At 35.1% G+C, this 22,443-nt stretch overlaps 1 protein-coding gene across 6 annotated transcripts in view; it reads right to left on the reverse strand.

The window, feature by feature from the left end:
* The window catches only part of UBR1 (ubiquitin protein ligase E3 component n-recognin 1), a 141,418-nt gene that overhangs the window by 52,889 nt on the left and 66,086 nt on the right, over window positions 1-22,443 (reverse strand). For all 6 annotated transcript variants that reach the window (XM_082388701.1, XM_082388700.1, XM_082388702.1 and 3 more), the window contains 13 exons: window positions 18,298-18,397; window positions 17,621-17,749; window positions 13,050-13,230; window positions 10,812-10,873; window positions 10,136-10,246; window positions 9,353-9,418; window positions 8,992-9,093; window positions 7,257-7,320; window positions 5,007-5,131; window positions 2,680-2,732; window positions 1,483-1,585; window positions 570-618; window positions 20-174 (listed from right to left, as the gene is read on the reverse strand). In XM_082388701.1, the coding sequence (XP_082244827.1) occupies window positions 20-174; window positions 570-618; window positions 1,483-1,585; window positions 2,680-2,732; window positions 5,007-5,131; window positions 7,257-7,320; window positions 8,992-9,093; window positions 9,353-9,418; window positions 10,136-10,246; window positions 10,812-10,873; window positions 13,050-13,230; window positions 17,621-17,749; window positions 18,298-18,397 (1,300 nt within the window). The remainder of the gene's footprint in view (window positions 1-19; window positions 175-569; window positions 619-1,482; window positions 1,586-2,679; window positions 2,733-5,006; window positions 5,132-7,256; window positions 7,321-8,991; window positions 9,094-9,352; window positions 9,419-10,135; window positions 10,247-10,811; window positions 10,874-13,049; window positions 13,231-17,620; window positions 17,750-18,297; window positions 18,398-22,443) is intronic.

The following is a 22,443-nucleotide window of genomic DNA, read 5'->3' on the forward strand; positions in this document are numbered from 1 at the left end:
ATATTTTCGGTATACATACCATTTGGAGCATCCCTTCAGTCCACAAGTTAGAATCTGGGTCTACTGCCTGCTCAAATATGGTCCTGAGAATGTACATCATGATATCACAATTGAGAAGGTTAACTGCTTTGCTGAAAGCAGGGCAGAATTCAGGAGGAGGAGGTGGTGGTAATGCTAAAGTGGGTAGGAGATCAATGTCAGAAGAGACAAATGGGTATAATTTTATTTGGGTTATCCTTCATGCTAAATTGCAAATGTCAGAATCATATATTACACACAAAACAACACATGATCTTTGTTACCTTTAAAGCACTGAAAACATCAATGTCAAGGGAAATATAAGTCACTATGTAAGTCACCCCCAAAAAACTCCATTTGTTATAAATTTAAAATTCTATCACCACTGATGTAGGCTATATCTTAATATGTGAGCAAGAAACAAAGGGTTCTTTGCACTTCCATTAGTTGCCCACTCTCAAAAAACAACAAAAACAAAACACTATATGCTTTGCTGATACAAAGTCACAGCATATAGTCAAAATGAGTCAATTCAGTATCTCATTTTTTACCTTCATCTTTGTTTTCCTGTTTTCTCCTTTTCTTCTGCATATGTTCAGCCTATATATATTTTAAAAAAAAAAGTTTATCTTAAAATACACCACTTGACAAGCATGAAACAAATGGGGTACTTTGAAGCAGGCAGGAAAGATTCACAAACCTACCAAAATACTTTATATACTGAAATATGTATTCAAATGCTACCTTATTCCAGAAACAAAATGGTTGTCCTAGGGAAGGCCACTGCAAAATACATGGGTGATAATCCTCATCACTAATTTAGTCCCCATTCTTTCAGCCAACAGTTTTTACCTAGTGTCTATTATATACAGGGCATTGTACGACAAACTGGAAATTATTCATTTTATAAGGACAAAGCCAGACATTACCTTAACTAAGTGATCTAACTTAAAATCAACCCTTAATGGGACAAACAGACATTATATGTGCCTACTGATGTGATGCAATATATCACTTACGTAGCAGTCTTGCCCTAAGATGTTTAACTTGAATCTACTCACAAGAATACAATCAGACATATCCAGAATACAGGATATTCTAAAAGACAACTGGCCTATACTCTACAGAAATGTCAATGTTATGAAAGACAAAAAAAGGCAAAAGGATTATTCCAAATTAAAGGAGACTATAGCAACATGACACCAAATGAAGTGCATGATCCTTGATTGAATCCTCCTACCCCTAACACAACTATAAAGAATATTTTTGGTATAATCAGGAAAATCTGAATACTTCCTACGAACTAGATAACATTATTGATTCAACTTTAATTTCGTGGGTAAGATAATGAGCTCTAATAATGAAAACCAGTATGAAACTACAGAAAAACCAGGCAATTTTCTATGGAGTTGGAAAGCATAAAGCATTTTAGGTTTATTTACTGAAGAGGATAACTTTTCCTACCTTGCTATGCTGTGTTTTGGAGTAATGATAAAAGTACATATTGAAGTCTTTCAATGATTCATCTTTCAGCTCATAAACTCCATGGCCTGATACACCTGGTTTCCTAAAAAGATAGAAAATACAGAGGTGATCTGCAGTGCTCTTGAAGTATAGAGTAAGACAAAATAAGAACCTGAAAATTAATCTAAAAGTCAAAATCAAGAGAAGAAAACAACCTTATCTCATCCAACTTGCTTAAACTGAAATGACAAATTTCATTTCAAGAGTAAAACTAAAAACCTACACTGTAAGATCAAAGTCCTGGTACCAGCTAAGTTGTGTTTCATAATTATGAAATTTAAACAAATCTGAAGAAGTTTATTTTATACTATGTAGATCTGACCCCATGCCCTACCTAAATACCTAAGGCTTCGTTTTTAGCCTCTGAAGCCTAAGATTGCCTGTTCAACTACAGCTTGCATTGTCTAAGGCCAAATCTAAAATGGTAGTAGGATATCATATCCATAGAAAATTGAGTTGTAAATGAAAATATAGTGGTGAATCCTCTACAGAGAACTACGAGGAAAAGCATTAAGGCCAAAAGGAGCACACCATATTTGTTCTGCACATTAAACAGCTTTTGGTCTCTATCAAAGTAAGTGAAATATTTTATTGAACAATATTAGAGCATAAAAAAGCTACATTCTATTTTTAAGGTTATTTGAAACTAGCAATTTATCTATAAATACATTACCATAACAGTAGAAATTCATTACCAGTATCAATTTTTAATTTCAAGAATTAATCCAATTAAAATCTTATTTCCATTTTTTTGTATCTCAAAGAATCAAAGGATTGCAAAATAATGTTTTAATCCTAGCAGAGAAAAGTCTAAAATTAGAATATAAAAATTTAATAGAATAAACGAAGTCATGGCTTAGAATTGATGAGAAAGAGACTATCGAAAGGTTTCTTTGCTTACTTGTCACCTAATATCACAAATGGATATTTCTCATTCACTTGACAAAAATACTCATTTCTTCATCATACAGGTACTAAGTGCCTACAGTGTGCCCCTTGTTCTCACCCATTCCGTCTGTACTTTGTTTTTGTCCTTGGGAGTTCAGGAAAGAACTTCAGAGCTTCTACAAAGTAACCGAAATACAAGAACAAAGATTGGTCTAACTTTCAGAATAAGCATAAATATTAAGTACTTACTTAAATGTGGCCACTTTGTTTATGACATTCTCTAAGCCAGTTTCATTATTTTCCTGTTGAAACAACATTTTTGTCATTTTTACCTTCATGTAATGACTTCATCTTCTCTTACTGTGAACTGAAATACACTTTCAATAGCATTCCTGAGTGTTTCATAAACAATAAAAAAAGATCAATTTCCAATATTTAAAAATTAGGTCTAAGGCCAATTAGCTTTGTTTTGAGGGACCAATTTCTTAACAGAGGTAAGATGTATGTATAAACTGCTTAAGGAAGCAATTTAATCTAAGTTTGCCCTCATATATATATACATATACAACCAATAATTCAAAGAAATTATTATTTTCTTTTTCTAGTATGTTCATCACCCACATCATTTAAGCACATGCCCATGCTGTACTAATCCCTAAAACCGAGGTAACAAAACAAATAGGATCTACGGTAAAACACATATGTAGATGTCCAAATATATTCTGGCTTCTGCAATTATAATAATTTCATTTTTTTCTGACTGGCCTGAACTTTTCCTTGAACAAGGAATTTTTTTGTTGTTTCTTTTTGGCCATGCCGTGCATCATGTGGGATCTTAGTTCCCCGACCAGGGATCGAACCCACGCCCCTGTAGTGGAAGCATGGAGTTCTAACCACTGGACCACCAGGGAAGTCCCAATAAGGAATTTTTTTTTATGAAGTCATTTAAAATCAGGATAAGGACCTAGTCAATATACTAAAGCAAATTCATAGATTCCTATAGTGTTGCAAAAATTAAATTTAGCCTCCTTTAAAAATGTACTTGTGATAAGCAGTGAAAAATTAGGGTAGACACTAAAGCTTTTTTTTTTTTTTTTGCAAAATACGGTAAGTATATAATTATTGGTATGTGAAATTATTTTAGGTGGCACACAGTTATATATTTTTAAATTTTTGAATAGTTATTCATTTATCTTAACATGTATTAGGAAAAAAATTAATCTAGAATATCAAACCTACTATTTCATTGTAATACTGCTTAGAAAGATGCTAAGGAAAAATGTAAGTTGATTTTAAAATGTATTAATAAGGGACTTCCCTGGTGGCACAGTGGTTAAGAATCTGCCTGTCAATGCAGGGGACACGGGTTTGATCCCTGGTCTGGGAAGATCCCCCATGCCGCGGAGCCACTAAGCCCGTGCGTCACAGCTACTGAGTCCGCAAGCCACAACTACTGAGCCCGCACGCCACAACTACTGAAGCCCGTGCGCCTAGAGCCTGTGCTCCACAACAAGAGAAGCCACCACAATGAGAAGGCCGCGCACTATAACGAGCAGTAGCCCCCGCTTGCTGCAACTAGAGAAAGCCCGCGCACAGCAACAAAGACCCAACACAGCCAAAAATAATAAATAAATAAATAAATAAATAAACTGTATTAATAATTATAAAATTGGTAGACAGATGTGCAAATATTATGAAGGTGATATGCCAAATGGTTAAAGTTTGAGAATCAGTTAACAATGAAATTGGAAAAAGATACAGGTATGTTGGAAGAAAAATGACCAACAGTCAAAGCTTACCTCCATTCTACTTCTCTGGAAAGCCTTGATAATACAGGTAAATCTAATCTCTTTTAAGAATCATTTGTTCTAATTCAAAATTAAATCTCGGAGTAAAAAATATGACTCATAATCTTTAGGATTACTGCTTCAAAATCAGCAATACTGATCATAAATATCACCTGTGTCAGCCATGAGAATGCACCCTGCAGACCTCCAGCTAGAGAACAGAGATACTAATGCAGGCTCACTCTGGGAGACATGCGAAGGCAACAAACCTTGATTAGACTACCCAGCAGTCTAGGACAGTCCTACATAACGTTCCTTCCCTGTTTCCTTCACCTGGAGTCAGATTTGCACCACAGTATGATGACTCCCCCAGCCTTTCCCAGCTTCCTCACCATTTCTCTCATAGTCATTGTTCCTAATTAAATCTTAAATCCTTTGTCTTGACATCTGCTTCTCAGAAGACCCAGACTAACACACCACCCAAATAGTCTCAGCATTTCAGGAAGTCCCCTTTTCCTCTGGAGAAAATTTATGTTAAAGTAAACAAAAAATCAAAGAGTTTCTTGCTCTAAAATGTTTTCTAAATAGCCAGAATGTCTCTAAAATGTTTCCTAATGCCCAAAAGCCCAGAATTAAAGTTTATACCACTAAAAAATTAATGGTGAGAGTTTTATATCTGAACATTTCCTAAACAGATTTTCCTAAAACTTCGAGTGGCTTCCAATTAAAGAAAAAGAAAAAACTATCCCATCTTGAGGTGAATGGAGTAAAAAACAAAACTGGACTTACATTCTCAGGTAAATTTTTGGCAATGGCACTGTGTGGCATGGGTTCAATACAAAGCAAGTGAATAATTTCTCTCATTGTGACCTCTTCTTTGGTCACATTTCCCACTCCAGGTACATAACGCTCTCCTAATACAAACAATGAAAAGAAAAAGTAAAACAATTAATTGCTTTCCATTTAAATCTCTTCCCATCAGGAACACTGCATTAAATCAAATCTATGAGATAGTGACCAAAAATTATTTGAACATGTTCCTAAATCTGAACAAGAGTCTCTTTGCTGAAAGAGGAAGAAAAATGAAGAGATCTGAAGAACACAGGCCTTCTCTTAACTTAAACACACACACACATATACATACACATACTCACACATTATAAACAAGGCCCCTCGATTAAATTAGCACGTGTCTCTAACCCAGAAAACAAGGAAGATAGCATTGAATAAGTAGTGGCCATCATGGAACAATAGCTTTTCTTTCAAGATTTCCTCAATGTTGTCTCTACTTGTTATTTAAGAAAGAACAAAGTGAAAACTAAAAAACAAAATACTTAAAAATATCTCTATGGGTTAAATGACAAAATAGTATTATGTATCAGGAATTGATGGTGTTGCTAACATGCCCACATGATCAGGTTTCCATTTTTCATCTCGATAAACTGCCAAATGGGGAGAGAGAAAATAGCTAAATTAACTATGGGAACTTCACTGGTGTCAACAGCATCTAATCCCCAATGCTTCAAGAAGGCTTAAAATATTTGACCTTATGTCACCACTGATTTTCAATACTACAACATGTGTACAAAGTCCTGTGATATCTATAAGAGGGTTATTATGAAGACAGGAATTTTTTTGCCTAAGAGATTTGATGAATTCTACAAATTAGCCAAAGAATGACATTTTGTTAATTTAATTCACTTCCAACAGACTCACTCCTCTTCAAACACTGTAATTTTCAATTTTTTTCCACCAAAACAGTACCCTCTATAAGTTTCGTGCTAGAAAGAACCTTAGAGATCATGTAGATTACTTTCACATTTTACAAATCAAGAATTTGAGACCCTAAAAATGTAAATGGTACACTCTTGATAGTTTATAGCGAGGTCAACACTAGATCTTCTGATTCCTAATCCAAATCTTTTGCTACTTCTTAATGTTTTCTCCATAATATAATCAGAGATTTTACACACACACACAAACACACACACTTTTAAAAATGATGACTACTAAAGGTAATAAACTTATACTCAGGAATGTAGCAAGTATTAACTAAAAATCAAATCGCATAGAAGGAAATACCCAATGAATTTGGGTGAACAAAATAACAGCAAAATAATAGTAGCAATAATAAAATAGTAAAATATAAAACAGCAAAAATATATTAGCAATTTTAATATATAGTATTAATAAGCAGTATTAGAAATTCTTCATATAGTATTCCAAGAACAAACACAAAAATTCCCCTCAAGTGTTTGTAATTTAATAAAGTATGTCATCAACTTAAAAATCTTTTACACATTTTTAATTTGTCCATTTTTTTCAGCAGTTTCCTATGGAATACTCTGGAGTTATTCCAGAAGAGTTAGTGCCTGGAAGATTTACATCTCACTTAGCAATGACGGTTTACCACACTTCCTGCTGAGACAAGCAGCTAGTCCAGCAACTAGCTCCCTGATAAACAAATAAAATGAACCCAGGTTTTCATATTTGGCTAATGGCTAGAATCCTCACTAGGAAGTATTAATACAAAGCAGTGTCTCCTGCAGTAAAGTAAGAAACAAGAGCCAGAATGAGAAGTCAAAAACTTTTACTTAGCTGGTAAGATCAACAGAGACTATAATATAGAATATACAAAAGTAGAAGTATGGCCAATATTTGCACAAAGTAATTTAAAGAATGACTTGATGAAAATATACTTAGACGAATATTACATAGAAATTTCATATATATATATATATACATAAAATTTTTAGCACTCGACATAGTTATTTTACATCTACTTTTCTAACTAGGATAATTATATCCCAGACCTCTACAAACAAGTCCAAACAATTACAAATCAGGTATTGAAAAATGAAGATGTAATAGCTATGCTTTTTAAAGGGTGAGTTTCTGAACATATCAATCTCATTAGTCACATTAATCTCTAATATTCTCTGCTGTATTTGGCAGAAGAACAAAATAACTTACAGTTCTTATTAATGTTCTCTCTAAAAAGTAACTCATGTTCTATTTCAAAACATGTTTTAATCTTACCCACAATATAGATGAGGACTTGAAGCATTTCTTCTATTAAGGTATTATATTGTTTAATCAAATCCTATAGAATTATAAAAGAAAAAATTAGTTACTTAAGAACCAAAAACCTCCATAAAACATACATTTTTTCTGGATCAGATAGTCCAACTGATCCAGTATTTTCTTTTGGACCACAGCAACAGAGAATTATGAGGTGAATAATTCCCTTTTTTTGACATCAAATTCAACAAGGTTCACAATACTTGGCACGTAGTAAGAACTCAATAACAACTGTTAAATATTATTATTGTTTTTATTATCATTATTTCCCATCTAGCCTTCAGTCAACAAAAGAATTCTAATCTTTAACTTTTCCTCTACTATTGGCTTCCTTCTTATCTGGGTTGGTGAGACAGTGTCTTCAAATAGGTAACTAACAGTTATGGTGAGAGTTCCCTTCCCTAACACACATGTTATTTAAATACTACAGTAAATTAGATATTCATTTTCACTGAGTATAAAAACATGACTAAAAATTAGCTTTGTATTTTATAGCCTATGCTTTGGTCCATTGCAAGTGACTTCTAATTTGAAGAATAAAATAATGTAATTCATAAATTCAAAGTAGTCAAAGGTTACTTTATAAACTGGTATCAAGTATTAAAACAATGAAGACGTGACAAAACTCCAGAGACAGATTATAAACTGTAAAAAATGTATTGATAACAAATACAAGTAAAGAATTAATATCTTTACTAAATAAGGAACTTTTACAAAAAACAGGAAAAGGGTGAAGGACAGGAACAGATAATTCACTACCAAAAAGAAAAAAAAAAGGTCAATAATCATGAAAACATGGTCAACTTCACTGATAATTAAAGAACTGCAAATGAAAATTAAACACCATCTTTCATGTATTAGACCAACAAAGATTAAAAATATCAGTACCATTACAGATGTACATACTGCTAGAGAGAGCTTAAATTGGAGTTACTTTTCTGAGAGCAATTTGACAATATGTATTCAGAGTCATAAGAAAGAGTATACTGTATTCTTCAGCAAATCCACTTCGAAGAATTTATCTTAACAAAATAATTAGGCAAGTGTTTAAACCTTGAGGTGCAGAGATGTTTATATGAGCAAAAAACTTGAAAAACCTCTTCAGCAATAGGGGACTAAAGTATAATGCATTCATATACTGCAATACTACACAGCCATTAACAATTATGATGTAAAAAAAAGATGAGGTTGTTGCATACTTATTTAGTGACAAGAAAAAACCTATCACAATATTTCATTAAGCACAGGAAGCATATTACAAAAATAGTACATATAAAAGATTCAATTTTTCCTTAAAAACAAATAAGACACCAAAACTTTAAAAGTGATCATTTTTAGGAGGCAGAGTTTCATGTGATTTTTCTTCTCCTTTTTGTTAATCTATATACAGTCATCACTCAGTATCTGCAGGGGATTGGTTCCAGGACCCCTGCAGATACCAAAATCCACAGATGCTCAAGTCCCTTATATAAAATGGCTAGTACAGTTGGGATTCTGTATCCATGGATACAGAGGGCCAACTATATTCTAATTTTTATAGAGTAAAAAGAATATATGTGTGTATATGTATGTTTTACGTATGTGCCTGATTTTTGGAGATATACATAAATAAATAAAAATCTTAAATATGATTAAAATTTTTAAAATAATATTTCCTTTGGAATTAATTTACATATCAGTTTCTGTCACTTACCTGGTCTTCTATGGATATGGTCTTGTTAAAAGCATCAGCAAGTTCATACCTCTGAAGTACCAGTAATAAAAATTTGTTGGGATCCATTAAAGATGCACCAATCTGTGAAAGACATCAAGTACCATAGTTCTCATGTATTAAATGGAGAAACATTTTGTCTCTAGTAGGACTATGAGAAAAAATTATAAGGTAAATCTGCAGAAGATAATGCAGTAGTCCCTTCTGCTTCTATGATACTATATTCATTTCAACAGTGAGAAAAATTTAAGTAAAGTTAACAATAGTTATAATATCTTCGCTTATTATAAGGAACCTAGGAAGGAAGGTTAAGACAAATATCAGAAGTAATTTAAATAGGTACCTGAAGCATAATGATATCTTTATCATACATTTCTTCTCTGCACTTAACATCTTGGTAATAAAACACCTATAAAATAAAAAGTAGAACAGAAGCTAAAAGAATCATTTTATTTCAAACAGAATTCTCAACAAAAACTATTCTTAAAATTTTCTCTAAACTAGAAACCCCAAGAACTCCTTTGTGGCAAAAAAAAGCTGTAAACCTACAAATCATTTTAAGGGATTTGTGAGGATGAAGTGAGAAAATACGGCATGAAAATAATTCAGAGTTAAAAATGCTCTATACTAGTTATTACTCTCAACATGCATAACAAAAGAATTTACTTCCCTTAAGTTTAAAATGCCCACTTCAATAAAAGTAAACCATTTTCTACAATCAATCATAACACCATTTTTCTCCCAAGTGGTATCTTTACAAGCCCTGTTTCCCCACCACTTAGGAAAAGCACTTCTCCTTATTTGCTCTAAAACAGAGGGAAAAACTGTAAGATGCCCTTCCATTAAGACTGGTGGTGGGAAGATTACATGTCCCCAAGTAATCTTCAGAAAAGACATATATTGGTGGGATGGTTCCTGGTACTACTGGCTTTCACCTAATCTACCCACCTAACAGGATTAAAGGAGAAATGTCTATATGGCCACTAGAACTTTCATTTCTGAGTTTATATAAGAGAACACAAAACAAATACTCAGCAAAATCCAGGGACACAAAGTAAAACATATAAAAGAAAAAACAAGCAGAAAATGAACACATTCATAGTGTGAACAATAGGCCTTGCCATACCTGGCTAATGAGAGACAGCCCATTTCTTCGCCACATCTCAGCAACAACCTGGGCAACCAATACCAGACAACGCAAAGGATATTCCACTAGTACCTCTACTTGAAAATCCTCCTGAAACAGAGTGAGATCAATTCCATTATTTCTCAGAGGGCGTGGATGTTACGGCACTATACATTGCTCAGTTTTCTCATCTGTAAGACAGAAGGGCTTGAACTAGATGACTCCAAGTCCCCATGATTCAGATTTCAATGTTTTATCATATAGACACAAAATTACTAACTGGGAATTATTCAGGTAGGTTTCAAAATATTCTTTTTCTTCCCCCTCAACCAAGAGGTATTTAGAGGGGACCCCCCTGGTGGTGCAGTGGTTAAGAATCCCTCTGCCAATGCAGGGGACACGGGTTCAAGCCCTGGTCCAGGAAGATCCCACATGCCGTGGAGCAACTAAGCCCGTGTGTCTAGAGCCTGTGCTTCACAACAAGAGAAGCCACCGCAATGAGAAGCCCGTGCACTGCAACGAAGAGTAGCCCCCACTCGCCACAACTAGAGAAAGCCCACGTGCAGCAACGAAGACCCAACACAACCAAAAATAAATAAATAAATACATAATTTTTTTTAAAAGAGGTATTTAGAAATAGAATATAAGCAAATCAACATTTAATAGAGTCACTTACAAAAGGCACAAATTCATGCAGTCTTGAAATAGCACCCAGCCTGCTTAAACGCATATGAAGACCTAAAGGTTAAAAAAAAAGAGAGAAAAATGAGAAAGCAATAAACCCAGCTGATTTGTTTCCTAGTTAACTCATCAAGTTTGAAAACTTGTGAGATTTAAACATACATTTATTGAGTTTAGAAATGACATCTCAGAATGCAAATATTTGATTTCTAATTTTGAAACAGTTTTACTAACATATTTAAGATCCTACATTGTACAAGGTGTGCTTATAAATTATATAAAAATAATATTCTGCCTCTTAAGAAATTATTCTCCTCTTAACCAAGCATCAAAAGAAATAAAAACTTATAAACACAGTCCTACTGTATAGCACAGGGAACTGTATTCAATATCCTGTGATAAACCATAATGGTAAAGAATATGAAAAAGAATGTATATATACGTATAGCTGAGTCATTTTACTATACAGCAGAAATTAAACACAACACTGTAAATCAACTATACTCCAATAAAATAAAAACAAATAAAAATGAATCTAGGTATTTCTTTTTATAAAAATAGAACTGACATAAAATCACGTCAATTATACCATATAGAAAAATTAACTAAAAATGAATCAAAGATCTGAACACAGGAGCTAAAACTATAAAACTCTTAGAAAATAACATAAGGAAAAGGCTTCACAACATTGGATTTGGCCATAGTTTCTTGGATATGACACCATAAGCACAGGCAACCAAAGGGAAAATAAATGAGACTACACCAAATTAAAAACTTTTGTGCATCAAAGGACACTATCAACAGAGTGAAAAGGCAACTCACAGAATGGGAGACGATATCTGCAAACCATATACCTGATAAGCAGTTAATATCCAGAATATACAAAGAACTCCAATAACTCAACAACAAAATCTGATTAAAAAAGAGACAAAGGACTTGAACAGACCTTTCTCCAAAGAAGATATACATATGGCCAGTAAGCATAGGAAAAGATGCTCAGTATCACTAATCATTAAGGAAATGCAAATCAAAACCACAAGGAAATACCACTTCACACTCATTAGGATGGCTATTTAAAAAACAAAAAATAACAAGTATTGATGAGGATGTAAAGAAACTGGAATCCTTGTGCTCTGCTTCTGGGAATGTAAGATGGTGCAGCTGCTATGGAAAACAGTATGGTGGTTCCTCAAAAAATTAAAAAGTAGAATTACCTTATGATCCAGCAATTCCACTTTATGGGTATATACCCCAAGAATTGAAAACAAGCACTCAAACGCATATTTGGACACCTGTGTTCATGGCAACATTATTCGACAATAGCCAAAAGATGTAAGCAACCCAAGCATCTAATGGAGGATGAACAGATAAACAAAACGTGGTATATACATACTATGGAATATTATTCAACCTTAAAAATGAAGGAAATCTGACATATACTACAACATGGATGAACTCTGAGGACATTATGCTAAGTGAAATAATCCAGTTATAAAAGGATATGAGTATGATTTCACTTATATGAGGTACCTAGAGTAGTCAAGTCATAGAGACAGAAAATCAGAGACCGTAGGGAGCAGGGAATGAGGAGTGATGTTGAATGGGCACAAATTTCAGATTGGGAAGATGAAAAGAATTCTGGATATGGATGGTGGTGATGGTTGTACAACAATGTGAATGTACTTAGTGTCACTGAACTATATACTTAAAAAATGATTAAAATAGTAAATTTTATGTTACGTATTATTTTACCACAATTAAAAATATAAATATGTACACTTATACAAAGTTGTTAAAAGAAAAAGAAACTGACATGGCCAATTTACATAGAAATGCAAATCAAAGGATGATTAAAGAAAATCTATGATTTCTTTCTTTTAGTGGTGAAAGGAACAGTGACACAGTGAACACACTGGTGCAATCAGGCAGAGAAGAGGATGAAAAAACAGCAACAAGATTTTCCTATATTTACATTTGGTTAGGCGATAAGTTACCAAGTTAGTCCTTAAGTGTACAGTATAAGGATACATTAGTTGACCCAGATAACAAAAAGCCCAGGTAGCACCCTTAGACGTTGTGGTCACAGCTCTTTGAAGGATAGTGACAGCTTTTAACTGCAGTATCTGATCCGAGTATGTCTGTGCATACTGAGAACAAAAATAGTACTGATTCTAATATGAATATCTAGAAAACAAAGCTAATCGAAACATGCAAAAACTAAATAAACACTCACCAGCAAGAGTCCTAGAGAGTGGCAGATGTATGCTTACAAGATCTTCAGATACTCTGTAGGATTTAGTTTCCAAAGTATGACCGCACAATTGTACTACTGTTTTGCTACTAGATTTGAAACTTGCACTGCACCTCATCACAGCTTTATGACATTCTTTGTAAGCCACCAGTAAGAGTTCCTCCTAAAAGGAAAATAAAAATGCAAATAAATTGACAAGTTATCTACTTTATTACATCATTCAGTAAATATTTACTAAATACAAGCACAAAATTGTTTGATGTGTTACTAGAGCTACATCAACAGGATCTGCAAACCTGTAGGAAATATTATGACAGTCAGACAGACATACACACACACACTTATAATCAAAGTAAAAAATTGTAAGCCATGTAAATGGTATAAACTAATAACCTTAATAGGGAAAAAAAAAAAAAAAAAAAAGAATCACAGGGCTTCCCTGGATGGCGCAGTGGTTGGGAATCTGCCTGCCAATGCAGGGGACACGGGTTCGAGCCCTGATCTGGGAAGATCCCACATGCCGCGGAGCAACTGGGCCCGTGAGCCACAACTACTGAGCCTGAGCGTCTGGAGCCTCTGCTCCGCAACAAGAGAGACCGCGATAGTGAGAGGCCCGCGCACCGCGATGAAGAGTGGTCCCCACTCGCTGCAACTGGAGAAAGCCCTCACACAGAAATGAAGACCCAACACAGCCAAAAATAAACATAATAAATAAATAATAAATAAAAATTAAAAAAAAAAAAAAAAGAATCACAAACAACTGGGAATACTTATTTGCAAAAGTAGCTTTTGAGGGGCTTCCCTGGTGGCACAGTGGTTAAGAAGCCACCTGCCAATGCAGGGGACACGGGTTCAAGCCCTCGTGCAGGAAGATCCCACATGCCATGGAGCAACTAAGCCCGTGCGCCACAGCTACTGAGCCTGTGCTCTAGAGCCCGCGAGCCGCAACTACTGAGCCCACGTGCCTAGAGCCCGTGCTCTGCAACAAGAGAAGCCACTGCAATGAGAAGCCCGCACACTGCAACGAAGAGTAGCCACCACTCGCCGGAACTAGAGAAAGCCCGTGTGCAGCAACAAAGACCCAATGCAGCCAAAAATTAATTAATTAATTAATTAATTTAAAAAGTAGCTTTTGAGTGGAGTTTGAAAGAATATGTAGAATTTAAGTATGGGGGGAAGATGGAGAGATGGTAGCACTGTAAGCAGAGATACAGAATAAACAAAGAGAAATAAGGGGAAGTATAACTCTTGTTCGGGCAGTGGAAAGGAATAAAAACTAGATAAATCAAAGGGTTTATGGACAGAATTAATGAGCAATTAAACTGGAAATATGCCTTGGCGTTGCCATGTAAAGTTGAATATACTGATACTGTCTGAAGTGTAATAATGTAGTCAACATATTGCTTCAAGAAGAATTAGTGGGTGTCACTGAAGGTGACAGATTGGAGACAGTAGTGTTAGGAGACAAGGAAACCAATAGAAAGTTTACTACTAAGTTAAGTGTAAGGTGATAAGGGACTCAAACTAGGGTGGGGGCAGTCAGGGCAAAAAAGAATAAACCCACAGGAAATAAGTTAGGATTATAAAATAAATTTAGGATAAGGAAGACTCAAATCTGGGTGAGTATGGCAGGGAGATGAGTCAAAGGTCACTTTTTAAGAGTATTTCTCACTGATTTTATCTTGAAAAAAGGAATTCTATAGTTAAATAAAGTTTGGGAATATCTCTCTTAGAAATGAGCACATTAATTTTTTTTTCTTTAAATAAATTTATTTATTTATTTATTTAGTTTTTGCTGCTTTGGTTCTTCGTTGCTGCGTGAGGGCTTTCTCTAGCTGCGGCAAGCGGGGGCTACTCTTCATTGAGGTGCGCGGGCTTCTCATTGCAGTGGCTTATCTTGTTGCAGAGCATGGGCTCTAGGCACGTGGGCTTCAGCAGTTGCAGCACGCAGGCTCAGTAGTTGTGGCACACGAGCTTAGTTGCTCCGCGGCATGTGGGATCTTCCCAGACCAGGGCTTGAACCCGTGTCCCCTGCACTGGCAGGTGGATTCTTAACCACTGCGCCACCAAGGAAGTCCTGAGAACACTGATTAATCAAAGGGTTTGAGAAGTTCAGTGGCTTAAAAAAATCATGTTTGATTTTGTTCAACCTAGCATTTCCCGATCTTACATGAACATAAAACTTTTTCCCCCTCAAAAGTCTGTTAACATCTAACACACAGAACACAGTGGCTCTCAGATTTCCTGTATGGACGAACGTATGAATCATGGTGTCATGAACAGAATAAGGGAGTCAAGAAGAAAAAATGCAAGCTGGAAGTAGAATGAAATGATGACAAGTCAATTTAATATATTCTGAGTTTGAAATACAAATGTAAGATCCAAGCAGTAATGTGTAGCACACAAACAGAAGTGATTCTATAGTTTGGGAAAGTTATCTTATGAAGTTTTAATTGGGGTGGTAGAAATAAAAGATCTGTAAGAAAAAGAAAACACTGGGGAATGTCTCGTTTAGTAGGCAGAAGGAAGTGAGGGAAAAAAGGCAATCATTGATTGAAATGGGTAATCAATAAGAGAAATATTAGGATAAGCAGGTTTGTGAAAATCAGAGGGAAAGAGTTTCAAAACGATTAAGGTTCTCAAAAGAATGCAACGCTACAGACATTTAAGGAAGATGGGGGACTTAGAAAAGACCTCTGAATTTGGTTACTAAATAGATCCTTTAAAATTTTTTCAAAAAGCAGTTCCTATCAATTGGTAAGGGCAGAAGCCTGGCTCTAAAGAAGTTTTAGAAGCTAAAGAGTGGCGACAGTAAATGTAGATGACTTCAGGAGGTTTTGCAGATGTCAACATGAACACCACACACTTTGACCTCATCTCCAACAATTAAGCATGCCCTTCATAAAGATGAGGGGAGCCAAAAAATATGTGCTGTGGTAGTTGCTGGACAATATTTCCTGTCCTTATCGTTCTATACAGCTGCTGTGCTAGATTAAAGTCTATTGTGTCTGTGAGCGTGACCCGCAGATGAGGAAAAAAGAGAGATAAAATACAGTTCATGAGGTAGCAATGACAAGTAAGGGGGCTTTCATTCTCATTGTTCTTAAGAATAGGAGAGTCCTGTGTGTTTACAGGCAGATGAATGAAAGAGTGGGAAATACCAGAGGAGACAAATGAGGAAGCAAACTCCAGGAAGAAGTAATATAGGTTGGGACCAAGAGCCTAGGTAGAGACATCACTTTTAGAAAGAGGAAAATGAAAGAGATGAATAGTGAAGATATATATAGAAACTTAGTGAATTGACTATAGTGAGATGTACAGAGAAACTGGAGAAGATGAAAGAATTTGACTTAGATAATGTTAATTTTCTCAGAACAGAAATAAATGAGGTCATCTTCTCAAAAGGGAGTCTGGAGTAGGATTATGTGTTTAAAGAGCATTATGGTCTAAAATTATTGCTTAAGGAGGGGACTTCGCTGGTGGTCCAGTGGTTATGAATCAGCCTTCCAATGCAGGGGACATGGGTTCAATCCCTGGTTGGGGAACTAAGATCCCACATGTCACGGGGCAACTAAGCCTGCACGCCGCAACTACTGAGCATGCAGGCCACAACTAGAGAAGACCACGCACTGCAACGAGGAGGACGCATGCCACAGCGGAGGATCCCACATGCCACAACGAAGATCCCATGTGCCGCAACTAAGACCCAACACAGCCAAAAATAAAATAAATATATAAAATAAAATTACTGCTTAAGGAAAAACATTAGTTCTATATTTTAAAATTAATTTTCTTGGACTTCCCTGGTGGTGCAGTTGTTAAGAATCCGCCTGCCAATGAAGGGGACATGGGTTCGAGCCCTGCTCCAGGAAGATCCCACATGCTGTGGAGCAACTAAGCCCAAGCGCCACAACTACTGAGCCTGAGCTCTAGACCCCAAGAGCCACAACTACTGAGCCTGCATGCCACAACTACTGAAGCCCACGCGCCTACAGCCCGTGCTCTGCAACAAGAGAAGCCACTGCAATGAGAAGCCCGCACACTGCAACGAAGAGTAGCCCCCGCTCGCCGCAACTAGAGAAAGCCTGTACACAGCAACGAAGACCCAACGCAGCCAAAAATAAATAAATAAATTAATTAATTAAAAAATAAATAATTAAAATTAATTTTCTTAATGGTTTAACTCACATAACAAGGCTCTTGATTGAATAAATATCTACATCCCTCCACTGTTGGAATATTTAAAAGTCTAGTCCTAATTTTATTATAATATTCATGTCCAAGGAAAAAATTTATCAATAATTAATTTATTAATTGATTAGTGTGTGCTGTGTTTTTTAAACTCCACTATTCCCAAAGGTAAATGGAATGCTACGGAGCACATTTTCTAATTAAGTGTAAAAAACTACAAATTTAATAAGATAATTCAAGTATATAAGAAACTATTTAAGTAATAAAACTTTACATCAAGGAAGTTGCAACATAAAACTATACTATTAATAACAATCAGAACACTTAAAAAGGCACGGATCCTTCTAACAAATTGTACTTACATCACAAGCGCACCACTCTTGGAACATGAGTAAAATATTCTTCAATTGCATCTGTATAGCAATGGCAGCCTCCCAGTCAGGATCCACTTCTATGTGTTGCCCAACCTGTCTTCTGATTTCTTCCATTCCCTACAAGAAAAGAGTGGTTAACATATACATATGGGCCCTCTTTCTTTGCTCTTCCACTGGCAAAATATAAAATCATCAGGATTTATATTCATGTATGCGTAGTTTTTTAACATGGCTGTTACACTAGGTCAGAACACACGGGTTCAAATCATAACTCTGTCACTTTCTAGCTGTATGACCCTGGTCAAATTATTTCTAAGCTATGATTCCCTTATATGTAAAAGGGGGATAATAATAGTAACTACCTCATAAGATTGCTATGAGGCTCAAAAGAAATAATGCATGAAAGTGCTTACTACAGTTATCACATGGTAAGCATCAATAAACATTAACAGTAACAACTGCAGTTAACTAAGCTATTCAGAAAGATCTATTAAAGCAGAATCAGTGAGGCAGTGTTTAAATTTTACTTCTATTTTGCTAGATTTATCCTTCCTCAAATAAAAACCATAATTTGCTCAAAACAAAACAAAACATGAAAGATTGGGGTTAAATTTTTAAATTTTTTAATAAATTTATCTTACTGATGTACAGAAGAACTATCATACCTGCATACAGGTAAGAATCTTCAAAAAAGATCTAAAGCCTTCAAGGAACTGCATTCTTAATCTTTCCGTCCATACTGCGGGCTTGCTGATCAGGATATACCTATCATTTCAAGAGACAAAGAAACATTTCACTTTCCTATTTTGGGATAATTTTAAGGTTCTCAGGGCTATAGATAATGTTGATTCATCAAAATTATGAATTCTAATTTCTTGCAATTCTAGGCAGTGCTAGAATTACACCAGCAAAATGTGAATGCTCTACCTATGAGAGGCAGACGTCAAAGCTAAGCCTGACTTCTCCACTCAAAAGTTAGTCTGATTAAGTGAACCTAGCCTGTCACAGCTGGACAACCACAGTACAAATTTTCTAGAACTGTTCATACCCTTCACCCAAAGGACCAGCTGAAATCCCTTCAGCCTCAAAATGCATGTCAAAACTACATGTGCATGATGTATGTTGTTTGTGCAAACTATTTCAGAATATTTTGTAAGTTATAAAATATTTTTGTGCATTAAAATGACACACTTTTTCCCCTAAAGCATGCAGTCATGAGAATTATAGTAGTTTGGCCTTTGTTGTTGCTGCTCAGTATGTAATGACTAAAGATTTGTACAACTTTGTGTGACTATTCTGCACTGGTTCCCAGAGCCATTCATTCCTGCTACCTGATTTCAGTACCATAGATATACTACTGCTGCTGTGTCAGGAAATTTGGAACAGACTTCCTACCTCCAGGCTTTCTTCGCCCAGAACCCAGAAGAAGGATATAAGCACCTATGTCATCGTGGCTTACATATCAGAATGTATTTGTTTCATAAGATAAACAGACCCATTTTAGCCTATAATTTACAAGACCAATACTTCTTTTGGCTGTAAAGACAATGGCTGTTTTCATATCCAGTGGGAACATGGTTTATCACGAAATAACTTCTCAGGAAGGAATCATTAACAATTACTAAAAATTATTTTGCACTCAGTCAACCCAAATCAATTCCTATTACACACCAGGTATCAGGAACATAAACATGAACCAGACACCCTACCCTTGAGGTTCAAAGTGCAGATGGGAAAACAGATACGTATCTGGACACTGTAATCCAATGTTAAGCTCCCAAAAAAAGGGCACAAAGGAAGTAATGCTGAACATAAAAGACAAGGCAAAAAGATGGAGGAAAAATTAGTTTTATTCGTAAAGATAGTAAGGATTGTGGTTTAATTTTCCCTTTTTTAAATAGCCATTAATATGTTGAAAGTTAAAATACAATCATCAGGACTTTATCAAAGAAATAACTTTGAAATATACTAATTACATTCTAAATCTTTCTTTTAAAGTAAAAAAGACTAAAGTTTAAACTCTACCACAATGAACAAATGGCATCAAAGTTTGGCTGTTTTCTAGAGCACTACTACTCAAAAGGTTGGTTCACAAACCAGAAGCATCAGCATCAACTGAATCTTTAGAAATGCAGAATCTACTGAGTAATAATCTGCATTTTAACAAGCTCCCATAATGATTCACATTCATCTTAATATTTGAGAAGCATTGATCTAGAGAAGAAAATTTACATTTCTAGTTTCACGTAGTTCATGCCTGACCCCTGTAGGAGACCTAGGAAGTAAAGAAGATGTAAGAGATAGGAAGAAAGGAAAGAGTAAGGAAGGGAAGGAAAAGAAAAGCAGTCTGCAGATAAAAATAGGTGGTAAAAGCAGTAGAAGGAAAGGGTGGGACAGAGTAGGAGAGGAAGAGGGTGACTTGCATTGAGAATATGCTATACTTTTCAGAAAAAGGAAGGAACAGGTTAGACTAATACAAGGATAATATTCACTTAACAGAACCAAGGTTCAACTGCATCTCTTTTCTAAGTTTCATTTCCATAATATCCCAACAGATACCTTCCACAGAGTGAGCGACAAATGAAACTAAATTAATACAGGTGTATTTATTTAGAATGAGAGAGGTAATAATCCCTTCCTTCTACTACACAGACCTCAGAGTACTGTGTTCATTTCTTGGCATATACCTTAAGTGGTATACAGTCAACTAAAACAGGTTCAGTAGCGAAGGACAATAACGTAGAAGGAATTTTAAATATGAAATGGGTATATTTAAAGAAAATGATGCAACTTAACATAAAAAAGAGTTGTCAGATATGCCTGCTGTCTTCAAATACTTCAAGTTAAATGAGCACTGAGTTGTTCTGAATGGACAAAGGGTGAGCTAGAGCCACATAATGAAAGCTACAAAAAGACACAGTTCAATATAAAATAAACTTTCTAAAAGTTGGAAGGGGCTACTCAAGGGTTAGAATGCACTGCTTTGAGAGAATGAAAATTTCCTGAGGCAGGCTGAACAGAGCTTCTGCTAGGACCAATAAACTTATTTCATGCTGAGGTACAGTCAGATAAGTAGTAATATAAAGTGAGACTACGAAGAGCTACAAATTCTGGAAGAATCTGTACTTTATTCTAGAAACAGTTAAAAGGCATTAAGTATTTGTGGTTATTTCTAACTGATTTAAAAGCAGGGCTTCAGGAAGAAGTGGTGAATGAATAAGTATATGGGGAAATAATAAGAATCACTACAAAATTTCTACAATGAGAGACTGAGAAATGGGGCTCAGTAATTATTTGTTAAATGAAGGGTATATCTGATTGGTGTTTTAGGCCAGGTTTCGGAGAAGGCTTTGTTGTTGTTTATGTAGTCTGTGAAGCTACATAATGTAGTGAAAGGAACATGAGTATTACAGATAAATAGCGTTAGGCTCAAATCCAAATTCTGCCACTTACTAGCTTTGTGACCTTAGGCAAATAATTATAATCTACAAATAAAGATATCACCTACCTTATGAGAATGTTGCAAGAATAAAATGAAGTAAAATAAGTAAAGCTTCTTAGCACATAGCAGTTACTAATAAATAACACAGGACCCTTGTGAGAGTGAATTACACGAGAAGTCTAGCACAATATCTGCTAATCAGGTCCTCAAAAGACATTAATTTTCCCTTCTCCTTGTCATTAGAGATATCTCTACTTATGTAAGGATGTAGGAGAGAAGTTGTGAGCATCAGAAGAGTGGGAAAACTTTAAAATTACCTTCCCAACCAGGGACCCTAAAGTTTTACCATAGGGGTAAGTATCCAGGGATGTGTTAACTCTAAATTATTTACCACAGAGAATAATTATAGTCAGAGATCCACAAAATAAAATATGACAAAACAATGATGTGATTATGCTCTTCTCTGGATAGAAAAATAACTCTGTTATAAGAATACTTCAGAGTAATGAGAACCACAGAAAGAGATTTTTCCTATACAGTAGACCAAAGGAATGATAAATACACTGATTTAACACTAAATTTTAAGTACTGCCATTTGGAGTTTTTGTATATTTTTTGTTTGTTTGTTTTGCATAATGTAAATTATGCATAATTTGTGAATCACACTGGCTAAATGGTAATTCACTACTGAACTCATCACCATCTCAACTTGTACTGAAGATATGATAACATAACGATTTACTGAACTTTAAAGAATTACATGTCATAATCATATTTAGAAATTGCAGAATTTGAAAGGGTCTGGAAACATTTTTCTCAGTAATATCAAGGATCCAATGCATAGTTCCAGAAATCCGTCAAATGTATTTTTCTAACTAGACTAAACTGTTTCTAGGTTGGTTTAGAAACTTGTTTCCAGCTCTCTATACTTTACATGGTCACTAGAAGAAGTGGACAAAATTAGAATGATTTTATTCACATAGGGACTAGAATAAGTAATCATATATATCTTAGAGCTCTTTTTTTAATAGCGAACTAAATGAAACATATTTTGTCTTAATATATTCTTAAAATAACTGTTTAAGTTTATGATTTATTGAATACTTTATACAGCATAATCCTTATAGTAGTCACCATCTATTTCTAAAAAAATTAGAAATTTATTTCCTTCTAGGTCCAATGATCCCAAATGTGATCTATCATATGATTCCAACTTTAGTTTAAAAGGAAACTCCATTCTCTTCAAGGAGAAAAACTTAAGAAACCCCTGATGAATACTTGGTCATATGTATGAAAAAGGGAGTTAAAAAAATTCACATCAACAAGATCATCTGAAACTAAGCACAAAGAGACTATGCAAGAGGGGCAG

The sequence above is a fragment of the Balaenoptera borealis genome (assembly GCF_965194805.1).
Source record: "Balaenoptera borealis genome assembly, chromosome: 3".
Lineage (NCBI taxonomy): Eukaryota > Metazoa > Chordata > Mammalia > Artiodactyla > Balaenopteridae > Balaenoptera > Balaenoptera borealis.